The 15116-nt window shown below is 38.1% G+C and overlaps 1 protein-coding gene across 1 annotated transcript in view; it reads left to right on the top strand.

Moving 5' to 3' along the window:
• Window positions 1-129: 129 nt before the first annotated feature.
• Window positions 130-15116, top strand: part of epb41l4b (erythrocyte membrane protein band 4.1 like 4B) — a 29491-nt gene continuing 14504 nt past the window's right edge. Inside the window, exons 1-10 of the mRNA XM_058746495.1 lie at window positions 130-942; window positions 8224-8328; window positions 8603-8645; window positions 9259-9337; window positions 9964-10008; window positions 10499-10551; window positions 10665-10785; window positions 11908-11995; window positions 14002-14090; window positions 14194-14263. Coding sequence (XP_058602478.1) covers window positions 694-942; window positions 8224-8328; window positions 8603-8645; window positions 9259-9337; window positions 9964-10008; window positions 10499-10551; window positions 10665-10785; window positions 11908-11995; window positions 14002-14090; window positions 14194-14263 — 942 coding nt within the window. The 5' untranslated portion in view covers window positions 130-693. The remainder of the gene's footprint in view (window positions 943-8223; window positions 8329-8602; window positions 8646-9258; window positions 9338-9963; window positions 10009-10498; window positions 10552-10664; window positions 10786-11907; window positions 11996-14001; window positions 14091-14193; window positions 14264-15116) is intronic.

The following is a 15116-nucleotide window of genomic DNA, read 5'->3' as shown; positions in this document are numbered from 1 at the left end:
ATTCATGGTGATGTCTGGGGGGGGCGTGCGTGAAATGCTGACTATTGGCCGCATATTGTTTCCTGATAGCAGACTTAATGCACTTGCACCGCACAGTATGAAGGCTGCTTGATTTGTAGTCGTTGCTGGGGAATTCAGTGATGGTGGCTCTCGTGAAGGTAACCTCACATTGACCACTGTTTGGCTTACCAGCAGGTAGCGCTGCCTCGCGCACACTGACCCAAAGAGGGAAAAAAAGTTTGAGTGTTGCTCTGAGATTTAACGCTTGCGCAGAACAGGTTGCCTGGCCAGTTCCTCTGGTTGACTTACCTGAGAGGTACATCAGTTTCGGTCAATAACAGAAAGGAACTAACGCGCCGTCATTCAGCCGAACCTGGACTCCGGCGAAGGCGAGGAGAAGTTCAATTAAAACGCAATTACTTTTTGTTCAACCGAGCGAAAGGACCGGAGTATCCTCTCTTGTTTTTGGCAGGTGCGCTCGTGTTTTCTAGCCCGTGCGCCACGAGGAAACGGAGCTCGTGACAGGTCGCCGTATCCCGACTTGTCCCTGCTGCATTGAACGGCTCAGTCCGGTAGACGCCGCCTTTCTTCGTCGCGGAAAGCCTGGGAAACAGCTGGATGCCTTCCTCTTGAGCGGTCCGGTATCGGTGCCGTTTTCCCTGGTTGATTAAAGCACTGTCTCGCGGGGAAAAGATGATGGGCTTTCTGCGCAGGACGTTTAGCCGTCGGTCAAAACGACGATTTCGGACGTCAGACGAGCTGGACGGGACCGGCAGAGGCGGAAACGCGGTGCTGCAGGCGCACCAGCAGCAGGTGATTCACGCGCCGATCGTAGTGACCGGGGGAGCCGTAGTCCACATCCCCGCGGCGGGCAACAGCAAAGACGCCATCACATGCAGAGTCCTGTTGCTGGACGGATCGGATGTCAGTGTGGAGTTACCGGTGAGTGGAGCGTTTCGTCAGAGAAAAGTCACCTTGGCTGCTTTGAATGTAGTGCTTAACGGCAAAGTTCGGTTTTAACAGCCTGTCACTGTGTGGCCAGCCGGATTTCCCCGGTGTTGGGTCCTGTCCCGGTAAACAGATGGTGCTCGTGCTCCCGTGCTCATGTTTACTTCCCACCTATAGCGACCGCTCAACCTGTCACACACAAACCTGCAGATTCCCTCGAGCTCTGGGAGCTTTCGCTGAAAATTAAACAACCTGGGAGGAAAAACACGAGGAGTTCCCCCAGCTCAGTTTCTTTCTTTCTGTTCAAGTGTTTTCCAGAAATGATTTCCCATTTGAGGTCGACGAACCAGTTAGGCGCTTAACCTTTGGTCCCTCGTTTGCAAGTCGCGCCGTGAAATGTCGATCACTTTCTGACTGACAGTCAGTTCGTTTGTTTGTAACTTTCTCTCTTGTCAATTCATTACTGAATGTCTCTTATTTACACCATACCTTCTACTTGGAGTGTAAATTTGAGTTATATCCAAGTAATCCATTAATTTACAATCTGTCAATTTTGTCCAAAACGTATGTTTCTTCTCAGCCAATGAAAACATTTCCAAAGAACCCAAAACATTAAGCTCTACCTGTCACCAAGCAACAGAGAGAAAGGCTGTCTTAAGAATTCAAATCTTTCCTAGAATTTGTCTCTTAAGTACAAAGAAACAAAATCAAAAGTGATTAATAAAATAAACTGGACAATGTACTTTCCTTCACTTGATAAACTGTTAATAAATAATAAGAATAATTAACAAATAACTGAACATTATCACATCATCTTTTTAAGAACTGAATTATTTTTAGACATTTAACATGCTTTTATTAATGTAAGTGCATAGTGTATAAGCTATCAGGTTACGTTGGAATTTGTATGGTAAGCTATTAGTTTATTTTAACTAAAACCGACATCAATGCTCCTCATAATTGTAATCGAGTGCTTAAGTGAGTACACATTAAAAGTTCTTTAAACCGATGGGATCGCATGATCAAACAGTGTATGACAGAGTGTTCGACCAAAAACAATGGCTGCTTCTAAAATCACAATCACATACTCCCTTGAATTTAAGTACGTACTTTGTGACTGTTAAAAATGTACATTCTATATAGTATGAAGGTAATCCAAACATTACCACCCGGCTAACATAAAAGTTCACGCCTCTGTGTTTGTTTACTTGCACAAAATACATTTCTGGCTTTACTGTCCCCCAATCAAAGTGTTCTGTAATCATTCGGCTTTAGCCCCCCAACCCCCACCTCACTAGTTTTTTTATTTCCTTGTTGGTGAGAGAAACCCGCTTCGAGCGATCATGAAGTGAAAGAAAACAAAGACGCTCCTTCTGTCAAAAACCTGCTCTTCATGCAAAATATGCTTCCACACCACTCTGGTCTAGAATGCCAGAACATAGACTAATGAATGATACAAAGTGCGTCAAAGAATATCAGCACTCTTGAAACACCTCTGGGCCAATCAAATTAGAGGACTAGAATGATTACACAATTACATTTAATGGTGAATATTTCCTTCTTTCAATATAAACCCTGTAAACACCTGAAGCTTGTGGCGCACTTCACAATATTATTGTTTTATATTTCAAAGACAGTTTTGCTGATTGTTGGTTTATGAACATGGCTGTCATAGTCAGGCAATATTATGCCATACAAGTCTGAACATGTCAAAGAATTTATAAAAAGACCTTTCGTGTGTCAGTACTTCAGCCTAACAAATCATACATTCTTTTGATTTGACTATTACCAGTGTTATCCGAGTTCCAACCATCTAACCCAATAATCAGCTTAAGTTTCAAAAGTTGATCAGTTCAGTTTCCTATTTTTAATGCAGGACTATTTTGTGTTCATTTGCAGATATTGGCAGAGAATAGCTCTGAAATTTATGTCGATTTATGTGTGTTAAGGGTTGTAGGTCAACCTGAACAGCAGCAAGTATCAAAGAGAATAATAGCCACCACCCCCCCTCAGGGTGTGTCCCAAATCCAGCCACTCTCCTCTGACACTTCAAGCTATTTTTGTTCCGGCCTTGGTTTGTGTGCAACTTATATACAGTATGAGTGTGTGTTTTCATCTGTCTTTTATATTAAGCCTGTGTGCCTTGTGGTACTCTTATAAATGTCAAAATGTGAAGTCTTTATCACGACTAAATGTTAGCACAATAGACTAGTACTTTCAATTGAAAGACAATAAGTACATTGTGTATAAATCCTTCAGGTCATTGTATCATTGTATTGTACTATTCAGTATGTTCAGGCAAGGCAGCTGGAATTGGTTTTACAGCATACAGTATCAAGCTCATTCAGTGGCTCCAAAGAAGTATTTGGACACTTAAGCCACACTTGTCACTTCATTAAATGACAAAATCAACTCAAAACATGTCTTAAAGTTATTAAAACTAATATAGGTTAAATGTACACTACTGTTCAAAAGTTTGAAGTCCGTAAGATTTAATGTTTTTGAAAGAAGTCTCTTATGCTCACTAAGGCTGGTAAAAACAGTGATATTGTTATATTAAGTTTTTTATTTAATGTTTTAAAATGTCGTTTATTCCTGTGATGGCAAAGCTGTATTTTCGGCAGCCATTACTCCAGCCTTCAGTGTCACATGATCCTTCAGAAATCAATCCATGCTGAGTTGGAGCTGAAGAAACATTTCCTAATATTATCTCTGTTGTAAACAGTCGTGCTGCTTAATATTTTTGTGGAAACTGTGACATTTCTTTGAGAAATAGAAAGTTCAAAAGAACAAGTTATTTGAAATAGAAAGCTTTTGTAACAATAGTAATGCCTTTACTCTCACTTTTGATCAATTTACAACATTGTGAAAATAAATATGAATTTCTTTGGAGAAAAAAAAAAAATCTTACAGGCCCCCAAATTTTGAATGGTAATGCAACTGAAAAAAAAGCCTTAGAAAATTGTAGGCCACTTACATTAGCAGCATATTTAACATTGTCCTTGGGGAACTCCAAAATAATGTTGCATTTAATTGACTAATTTCTTTTAGCTGATTCAGGATACCGAGCACTCTGATTGGCTGAATCCCATTCAGGGAATACTTCTCCTCATGCTCATCTTAACAGGGGCCTCCTGCCATTTCCATGACCTATTCTGATCATGTGCTCAGTCCTTCGCCTCACAACATCCTCCAACCAACAAAAGAAATCAATCAAGCTCCGTAAAATGGAACAAATCAATAGCTAAATTCCGAATTCTCTGCATTCGCTGAGAGTTTATGATCTCAGTGGAATGCCGGCCTTGAAAATAAACTGACCATCACAAAGCAGAGATTACCTCCAGAATAGTTTTTCCTTTGTGTTTCCTTTTGTGGTCCCCCTCATCTAGACCCTGCATGAAATAGAAAATACCGACTTTTGATCTCTTTGGCCTTTGAAGGTGCTCTGGGATTGTTATTATACATCAAATGGCTTTGTAATAAGACTAGGTTTTGGACAAAATATGGAATACTGGCAATACATTTGGACTTTTTTTTTGCTGGCAATTTAAAATTAACCATGAATATTACAACAATTCTGATGCACATTTTATTCAGCTAAATAAAGTACAGTAAAGTATAAATAGTAATACTGCGAAATATTATAACTGATGGTGCTCAAAAACAACATTTATTATTATCAGTGTAGAAAACGGGTTTGCTGCTTAATATTTTACATTTTTATTTCTTGATTCTTTTGAACAAAGTTATATAGCATTTACTTAAAACGTTTTTTTTTTTTTACTATCACTTTTGTATAAATGTAATGCACTCTTGCTAAATATAAATATTAATTTCTTTCCAAATCTTACTGACTCTGTTATTGTTATTTTGGTAATTATAATGTAACACACACACACACACACACACACACACACATATACATATATATGTGGAGAGTGTCAGTATACAGTTGTGCTCAAAATTATTCATACCCATGATAAATATGATAAAAGGCGGCTGTGAAAATAAATCTGTATCATTAATCCTTTTGATCTTTTATTTAAAAAATTTACAAAAATCTAACCTTTCATTAGAGAATAAGAATTTAAAATGGGAGAGAAATATCATTATGAAATAAATGTTTTTCTCTAATACACATTGGCCACAATTAATCATACCCTTTTATTCCATACTTTTTGCAACCTCCATTTGCCAAGATAACAGCTCTGAATCTTCACCTATAATGCCTGATAAGTTTGGAGAACATCTGACAAGAGATCAGAGAGCATTCCTTCATCCAGAATCACTCCAGACCCTTTAGATTCCCAGCTCCATGTTGGTGCTTCTTCTTTTCAGTTCACTCCACTCATTTTCTATGACTGGGGTGGCCATGGCAGAAGCTTGGTTTTGTTCTCAGTGACTCATTTTTGTTTTGGTTTTGATGTTTGTTTGTGGATCATTGTCCTGTTGGAAGATCCAACCACGGCCCATTATACGATTTCTAGCATGGATAGTCAGTTTATATGTTGGTATTTAATTGAATCCATGATGCCATGTATCTAAACAAGATGTCCAGGACCTCCAGCAGAAAAATAGGCCCACAACATTAAAGATACAGCAGTATATTGTACACATGGAGTACTTTTTTTTTTTTTTTCTTCTTTTTTTTTTTTTTTTAATATCTCTGTGTGCACCAAACCCATCTTGAGTGTTTGCTGCTAAAAAGCTCTTTTTTTTTAATTTATTTTTTTGTTTCATCTGACCATAGAAGCCAGTGCTATTTGAAGTTCCAGTTGTGTCTGACAACTGAATATTCTGGAGTTTGTTTTTGGATGAGCGAAGAGAATAGGGCTGCACGGTATATCGTATGCGATATTTAATGCGCATCTTGTCAGTAAAGCTGGTTCTGTAATCAGCAGTAATTTCCATCACGTGCGTGATTTCTGACAAGCTGCGCAAATCCACATTGATAATGAACGTGGATTTGCGCAGCTTGTCAGTTAACAACGGCTCTGTGTAGTAAATGCTGCTCCATGTGAAATCACGCACGTGATGGAATTTACTGCTGATTACAGAACCAGCTTTACTGAGAAGATGCGCATTAAATATCACATGCGATATATCGTGCAGCCCTAGAAGAGGATCACCCATGTGGTGATGTAGGGGCTGTTTGTTTGTTTGTTTGTTTTAGGCTTTCTGACCCCAAGATTCAACTGATCTCTGAAATTCTCCAGCTGTGATCCTTGGAGAGTCTTTGGCCACTCAAACTCTCCTCCTCACTGTACATTAGGCCATTGTGTACTAGAGAAAAATATTTATTTCCTAATGTGATTCGCCCCCACTTTCACTTTTTTATTTTATTTTTTTACTTCAATTAAAGGTTTTTAAAAAAAATTTAAATGAAAGATCAAATGGATAAACAATGCAGACTTATTTTCATAGCCTCCTCTGATCAGATTTACCAAGGGTATGAATAATTTTGAGCACAACCGTATGTATATGTATGTGTATATATAGTACACCTAATTTAAAATGAAAAATTTGAAATTGTATTTATTTTATCTCTTTATTCTTAAAGGGTTACTCCACCCCAAAATGAAAATTTTGTCATTAATCACTTACCCCCATGTTGTTCCAAACCCATAAAAGCTTTGTTCGTCTTCTGAACACAATTTAAGGTATTTGGGATGAAAAGTGGGAGGTTTGTGACTATCCCATTGACTGCTAAGTAAATTCCACTGTCAAGGCCCAGAAAAGTATCAAAAACATCGTCAAAATAGTCCATCTGCCATCAGTGGTTCAACCTGAACTTTATGAAGCGACGAGAATACTTTTTGTACGCAAAGAAAACAAAAATAACAACTTTATTCAACAATTTGTTTCCTCCCGTCAGCGTAGAGAATATCCGCTGGACACAAATAGCGTACACTCTTCTGTGTCAGCCGCGCCACACGGATACGTCGTCTACGTGTATTTTCGCTTTGATTTGAACGAAAACAGCGTATCCTTGTGGCGCGGCTGACATAGAAGAGCGTACATTATTGGCGTACCTCCCAGTTTTCACCCAAAATATCTTAAAGGGGTCATATGATGCGATTTCAAGTTTTCCTTTCTCTTTGGAGTGTTACAAGCTGTCCGTGCAAAGACTAAAGTCTCAAACCCAAAGAGATATTCTTTATAAAAGTTAAGACTCGTCCATGCCCTCCTAAAACGGCTCATGTAAACACACCCCCACATGTCTACGTCATTGTGTGGGAAGATTTGCATAACACTGCCCAAATGTTTACGCAAAGAAAGAGGGCATGATTTTTATTCTCGCTGTAGTATTGTTGCTGCCGCTGGCATCATGTACTTGAGACGCTGTGTTTCGTTGTAAAAGTGAAACTACTTTGTTTGGGCTTCCACAAGAAGACACAACTAGAAATCAGTGATTTAAGTTGTATTTACAACACTGTTCCAGAAGAGTTCAACCCAAATATTAGAGTGTGTGCAGCGCATTTTACTGAGGACTATTTCCTGAACCTGGAAGAGTAGCCTGCCAGCTATGCTCAAAGACTGTTTCTATAAAGTGGGGCAATTCCAACTTTGCAAGGACAGTCTAGTCTGGTGTTTATGACTCACATCCTGTAAGTATGTTTTCATATTTAAAGAATTTGCCACTGACGATTGAAACGCAGTGTAGAGCAGCACTTGTTGTTTGTCATTTCTCCGATCACAAATGCAGACATGGTAATGTTTACGCGGCGCGATGCAACGCGATGCAAAAGACAGTATAAGTCATTATAATCAGTAATTATATCCCCAATAGATGCAACAAATGCCTCATTTATAATGGGTTTTATTGTTTTTGTCTCGTCGCGCCGGGACAAGCCATCACAATACGGTAAGGGGCGTAACATTTCCGTCATGACATGGGGGTAAGTGATTAATGAGTGATTATTTTGGGGTGGAGGAACCCTTTAACTATATTTTTATTGTATGTAACTTGATTAAACATTTTAAATATTATGGTTCTTCTGATTGAAATAAAACCATCAAAAGGCTTAAATAAAATGAAATGAATTCTGAGACATTTTAAGCTATATCACTCAGCTGTAGTGAGTGCATATGAAAATCAATGTAGCATGTACATCGCTGTGCTTAATCAAGGCCATCAAGCCCTGCAGGCACACTGGAGTAACTTCCTGCCGACAACGTGCTCCACAGGTGTCCCCTTAAACTGTCACAAGATCAGTGTGAAGCCCCGAGCTTTCCACAGTAGTGATTTATCTGTGCTTTAAATGTGTGTTTCAGAAACACTCCAAGGGACAGGATCTGTTTGATCAGATTATGTATCATTTGGATCTGATGGAGGCTGATTACTTCGGTCTGCAGTTCATGGACCCAGAGCAGGTTGCGGTGAGTGGCACTTAATGAGCGTTCATATGCTTGTGTGTGGCAGTGACCTGTTTTTCTATAAGCTGCAGCTCTTAGACCAGAAATGAGAAATGGAGAGTGTCAGTGTGAAATAGCCACTCAACATCAATCAGAACAACAGGATTTTCTTTTTCTCAGCACTCAGACTAATAACAAACTCTTTGTCTTGTTCCCTCTCCCTCCCTCCCACTGTCTCCCCCAATCCTCCCATGCTGTTTTCTGCTCTCTTGTTCTTCACATTTCCTTATGTTTTCAGCAATGGTTGGATGCAGCCAAGCCCATAAAAAAGCAGATTAGACGTGAGTAGTCACACACACACGTACACAAGTAGTTATTGTGGAGTTGTTTAGTCGGCTGGTCACAGATGGCTGATGACCTTGGGCTCATAATCTACTGTTGCCTTAGTGACTAGTGACAAGCGTCTATGAGTGTATACTATGGGTGTGACTAGAGCCAATTCCAATGTATGCTGTGCAAGACATACCCCACGCAGTTGTTAGCTGGAGAAAGTGGGAGATGGAAATAGCATCAATATAATTTGATTTCTGCACTGATTTAAAATATTTCAGGCCATGCAACTTGTGTGCAATTCAAAAAAAGACTGTTGTCAGTGAAATAAGGCTATTGATTCAGTATCTCTGGCATTTTTTCTATATTATAGCATAACTGCAGTGCTTCCCTTCAGAATGGTGTATGTTTTACAACACTTTTAAAAGCCGTTGAGTCACACTGAATCAACATTAGCTGACTTATGCCTGTCTCTATGACAACAATCTTTCATAACCTTCAAGGAGAGCTTCTTGTCTTTTTTTCCTTTAAAGTTTATGTACAAATTTCGAAGTCATTGACATTGGGTGTCTGTTTTATTTCCGGTGTACTCTTGCTCTTACTCATAAAATCTCTTTGTTGTAGATGGACTTCCATACAGATTGTTTTTCAGGGTTAAATTCTATTCTTCAGAGCCCAATAACCTTCATGAAGAGTTCACCAGGTAAACAACAGTAGTCATATATGCCTAACTGTCTTGTAAAGCTCTTTAATTCATCAAAATGAGATTTTTAAATGGATAGTTCACCCAAAAACGAAAATTGTCATCATTAATCACCACCAATTTGTTCTGACTTATTTTCTTACATGAAACACAAAAGATGTTTGTTTGTATGTTTTTAAACAATATCCAGGTCTCCACAATATCCTTTCATCTCCACGTAATGTAATGAATGAAAACTGCTGCTATCAAGCTCCAAAATGACAAGGCGCTATAAAAAAAAATATAATAAATGTTGTCCATAGGGTTCATGCGCTATATTGCCTTCTGAAGTGACGTAGAGTTAAAATATCAAATAGCTTCAGAACATGGGTGAATTATTTTTTTAAATGTATTAGAGATGCATGATATATCAGCTGTCATTAAATGCTTACTCGGTGTTAATCTTTAAAAACACTCTAATTTAATAATACTATAAACTTAGCAAATCTCAAAATAAATATCTATTTTGTCTTATTGTATATTATAATGTTGGCCAGATTTTATTAGTTCATCCTACTAAATATGTATGGTAAAATATTTGCACTATAATATTTAACATATTTATGTTTATGTACCCATTTTTGCAGGTATCTTTTCGTACTGCAGCTTAGGCAAGACATACTGTCTGGCAAGTAAGAAATTACGCTTACCTCACAGCCAGACACACACAAACATGCACTCGCAGTGGAAAAAGAGAGAGCCTTTCATATCCTCCGTTTTGCCCTGTGTCACACCTCTGACCCTCCCTCTGTTACATGCACACACACCAAGGCAGGGTTTCTACCGGGGTCCAATAAAAGCTCTGTTTCAGTGTGTATAATCTGGGTCTGGTCTCCTGGGTGCTGCTCTGCTCCTTTTTAATAAAAGAAACTCCAATGAGAACCAACACACAGCTTCTAATTTAAGAGCACAGATACGCTCCGACACACTTTCCCACACAGGGGGCACACACTTTCTTACATAAACATGGGGTCTCGTCATCTCACGTTTTACGGAAGTGGATTTTGACCATTGTTTGAAAACCATGTCTGTTGAATGCTGTGAAAGTTGCCTTTTGTATGCAGCAAACACACTTACTGGCTGATTTAAGGGTCATTAAGTCTCTCCTTCTTCCCTGAGCAGGTTAAAATGTCCATATGATGTGGCTGTGGAGCTCGGGGCTTATTGCTTACAAAGTGAGTTCTGTGTGTTTTATGGGCAGTTTGGACTTTTTTTTTCATATATTTGCATATTTACAGCAGATTTTTGCCTTTTAATTTCCATTTCTTTCTATTTCATGTGTTAATAGGTGAACTTGGGGATTGTGATCCATTAGAACACTCTATAGCGTTGGTATCAGAGTTTCGCTTTTCACCCAAACAGACAGAGATAATGGAGACAGACATCTTACGCAAATGGGCTGAGTGCAGGTAACCCCACCTGAGTCAGTATTTTTTAACCCCACCCTACACTCTTAGTAATGCAATTTTGGGTTCCCTAAAGAACCGTGAACAATTTTTGAAGAATATTTTAAAAATCTGAAGAAAACTTTCCATTATATAGAACCTTTTGTGTAATGAAAAGTTTCCACTGATGATAAAGTTCTTTATGGAAGCATTCTTTATGCCAATAAAGAACCTGTATTTTTTTTTTTTTTACTATACAGTTTGGCAGCTAACAGTACTGTATGTCCTGACATACAAGTTGACTGAAAGCTTAAGTGCTATGCAGCTTGACTAATCATAACCATTTATAACACATTTGATGTTTCATATAAAACCATTGAATCACTGAGCAAGCGACCAACAAAATGTAGTTTCACAGTCTGGTTGGGACAGAAAGTAAGATTAACATAGATTTATTGCTTGATGCTTCGTCACATTGCACCTGATTACAACACAGTGTAAGATTGTGCTTGTGTGCATTTTGAATGAAAGTGTCAGATTTGGTCTCACTTAATTAGATTTGGACACTTTCATTTGCTAGTGATAATCACATTTGAACAGTTTACATGCCTTTAACATGAACTGAAAACTCAGTCTCCCTGTGGTTTTAATTAAATCCTCAGCTCTGCATTTGACCCTGTTTTAAGAGCAATCATCAAAGTCAGCGTGCTACTGTACAAGTACGTGCTTAGCTGCTGATCATTCCCTACAGATGAGCTGTTGCATTTGTTTAAATGGGTCTGGATTGTTTGTTAATCTTGGAAATGAGAAATTTTGAAACTTTATAAACATGGGGGTTGAAAATATTCAGTGCGAGACAAAAATAATGGCTTGAATTGAATTCTTGCAGATTCTGTCAGCCAATGTAGCGATTTGAGCATAGAGCAGAGGTATAATGTGAGAAGATTTCCGGAGGTTAATAACAAGTACAGCAAAACTTTGGATGTGCTTGATGGGACATATGGCAAATGCTGTCAGGCTGTGCAAGAGGGAGTTGCTGTAGTCTAGCCGTGAAATGACAGGGCACTGGACAAAGAGTTGAATGATGAGTTATGGTGTTCATTACGGCTCATGAGTTTGAATGTTCACCAATACGTCTCTCTACAGGGGAATGAGTCCTTCTCAAGCTGAACTGAATTTCCTGAATAAGTGCAAGTGGCTGGAGATGTATGGAGTAGACATGCACTTTGTGAAGGTGAGATCACTCCCTTTACTTAAGGATTGCAGTTCTAAGAGTGTATTCAAATTCTTGGTTTCATTTATTTTTTATCTTCACCCTGTTGTACCTTTACAATAAGCGCTCTATAATAATACTGTACTTTACAAAGACAATATTAGACCCCATAATACCTCCATTACATCATTCTATATCAGTATTACACCTTCTTAAAAGCTGCATTTGCGTAACGATTTAATTAGATGGTCAGATCTTCTTCTTTCCTGGCTTGGAAGGATTGCTGTAGTTAATGCCCATTGCCCAGGCTTCTTTATCCACTACAGATGATACCAAACTTATTGCCAAATAAAAGAATAAAGGAATTAAATGGAAGGCTTAGTTCATTTATATGGAATAAGCGGGAAGCCAAGACAAAAATTTTCAAAATTACAGCTTTCCGGTTCTTTGGGGGGCTTCGAACCTGCCAAAAGTAAAAAAATACCAATTGGCCTGTCAGCTCAAATTCATAGCCAAATGGCTTAAAGAGGACCCTAAATCTATTTGGCTTGACTTAGAAGCTTCACCGTTACCTTGCCCTCTACAAAATCTGTTATTTGTTAGAAATTTCAAGGTAATTAAGGCATTATGTGACAACAGATTTGTATGTAATACATGGAAGGCCTGGTCTATTATACGTAAGATAGAGGGCAGGGCTGACTTGTCGTCTTCACTAACCCCCATTTACAATAACCCAGAGTTTTTGCCTAGTCTTTCTGATTCCGGTTTTAAAACTTGGAACACGTATGGGATATGCAGACTTGTGTAATGTCTTTTGAAGGTTTGATTATAAAATATATGCTGCCCAGATCTAATTTCTTTAGATTTCTTCAAATTAGGGATTTTTAAAAGTCACTAACTCCTCCCCGTCAGTTATAGAGAGGATTCTGCTGAATCCCCCATCGTGTAAGCAGATCACATACTTTTATAATGCCCTTTGCTCATATGAAGTGGTGAACACCCAGTACCTTAGAAGATTATGGGAGGGGGAGCTTCAATTGACCATTACAGAGGAGGAATGGGAACAGGTCTGGAGTCAGGCAAATAAGATCTATATTTGCAATAGCGCCAAAGCTATTCAGCTCAGCATTGTGCATAGATTGCATATCACACGGTCTCTTAGAAGCAAGTTTGACTCCATACCTGGATTTTATTGATGTTTCTTTGTTTGTTTGAGTTTTGGTATGTTGATGTGGGGTTTTTCTCTCTCTTTCTTCTTTCTCTCTTTTCTTTTTCACTAGCATTGTAAAAGATGGGCATTGTCTGTTGGTTGGTTTGGTTATGTTTATGTAATAAGTGCTTGAAATGTTGATGATAAAAAAGCTGTGTTTGTTCCTTCACAACAGCAGTAATATACCACTACAGCAGCTGAATTTATCTTTATAATAGCATTATCAAAAGTAATATTATCCATTTATTCATCCATCAATTTAATGCATCAGCTCTTAAAAGTACTTGTGATATCGGGAGGTACATTATTGTTTAAATGTTTTGGGTAAGAAAAAAAATTCAAAGAAAGTACTTTAATACTTTTATTCAGCATGGATGCATTAAATTGATCAAAAGTGACAGCTGATGTTAAAAATATTTCTATTTCCAATAAATGCTGTTCTTTTTAATTTTCTATTCATCAAAGAATCCTTCAAAAATGTATCATGATTTTCACACAAATATTAAGCAGCACAACTGTTTTTAACATAGATAATTCTAATAATTATATTGTAAAATATATTAAAATAGAATACAGTTGTATCAAATTGTAATATTATTTCACAATATATATTTTTTTACTGTATTTTTTGTCAAATAAATGCAGTCTTCTACAATAAATGAGCAAAAAAACATTGTCAGAAACATTAAAAAAATCATACCCACCCCAAACCTTTGAACGGTAGTGTATTTATTGTACCCGCTCAGAAAAACCTGTGTAATATACTTGAGAGAGAGTGTGAGACTGCTGTGTAAAAATGCTCTATACTGATGTGCAGGGACGGGATGGAGGAGAATATGCTCTGGGACTCACACCAACCGGAATCCTTGTTTTTGAGGGATCCAGCAAAATTGGTCTCTTTTTTTGGTGAGATTCACAGATACACTGACCAGTAGTTGAGCTTTGACTCTTCAGTCATGGCTGATATTTTCCATTTCAACATACTTAACATATATATATTTCCATTCAGGCCTAAAATAACTCGTCTTGACTTCAGGAAGAACCGACTGACATTAGAAGTGGTGGAGGATGATGAGAAGGTAAGTTTTACATACACAAAATTGCACTCACCTGTATGTGCTCACACTGTAGACGTTTCTCTATACCAGGGGCCTTCAGCCTTGGTTGATAAGCTGTTGAAATAATTACTATTGCTGTGATGTCATACTTGTACAATACATTTTAATTTTGCTTAATACATTTTAATGTGGGAGAAACAATTAAGTATTTAGCTGAACTTTGGCTTCGTTCATGCTGACTTCATATTTTACATATTTTTTTCACAAATCATTTTTAAAGGGTTAGTTCACCCAAAAATAAAAATTAGCCCATGATTTACTCACCCTCGCGTCATCCTAGGTGTATATAACTTTCTTCTTTCAGATGAATCCAGTCAGACCTATATTAAAAATATCCTTGCTCTTCCAAGCTTTATAATGGCAGTAGGTGGGTATTTTTGTTCAGCAGTCCAAAAGAAGTCCAAAAAAGTGCATCCATCCATAATAAAAAAGAATAAAGAAAAACGTTATAAACAGTTTTCTCTAGCTTGTGCTAACTGTCATATGCGGAAGCCATTCCATGATGTAGTATGTCGGCGTAGCGCATGTGCCAGTGAGAGGTGACGAAATGCGGAAGTGCAACACCAGTCATAAATTAGAAGTACAAAACAAGGATTTGTAAAGAAAAATGTTGGAGGATTTCTATATAAGCCCAAGAGGAGACTGGTTTTCCTTTGCTAAAGTAAGGAAACTTTGCTTGCATTTTGCTCCTATAAACAAACATTGGTTCTCGCAAGACTAGCATATTCTCACCGGCACATGCGCTACACATACGGAACGGCTTCTGCGTATGAGTTAGCACAAGCTAGAGAAAACTGTTTATAACGTTTTAAAT

The sequence above is a fragment of the Onychostoma macrolepis genome, chromosome 16 (assembly GCF_012432095.1).
Source record: "Onychostoma macrolepis isolate SWU-2019 chromosome 16, ASM1243209v1, whole genome shotgun sequence".
Lineage (NCBI taxonomy): Eukaryota > Metazoa > Chordata > Actinopteri > Cypriniformes > Cyprinidae > Onychostoma > Onychostoma macrolepis.
Note: the sequence above shows the minus strand (reverse complement) of the source record. Positions and strands in the feature narration are given on the sequence as shown.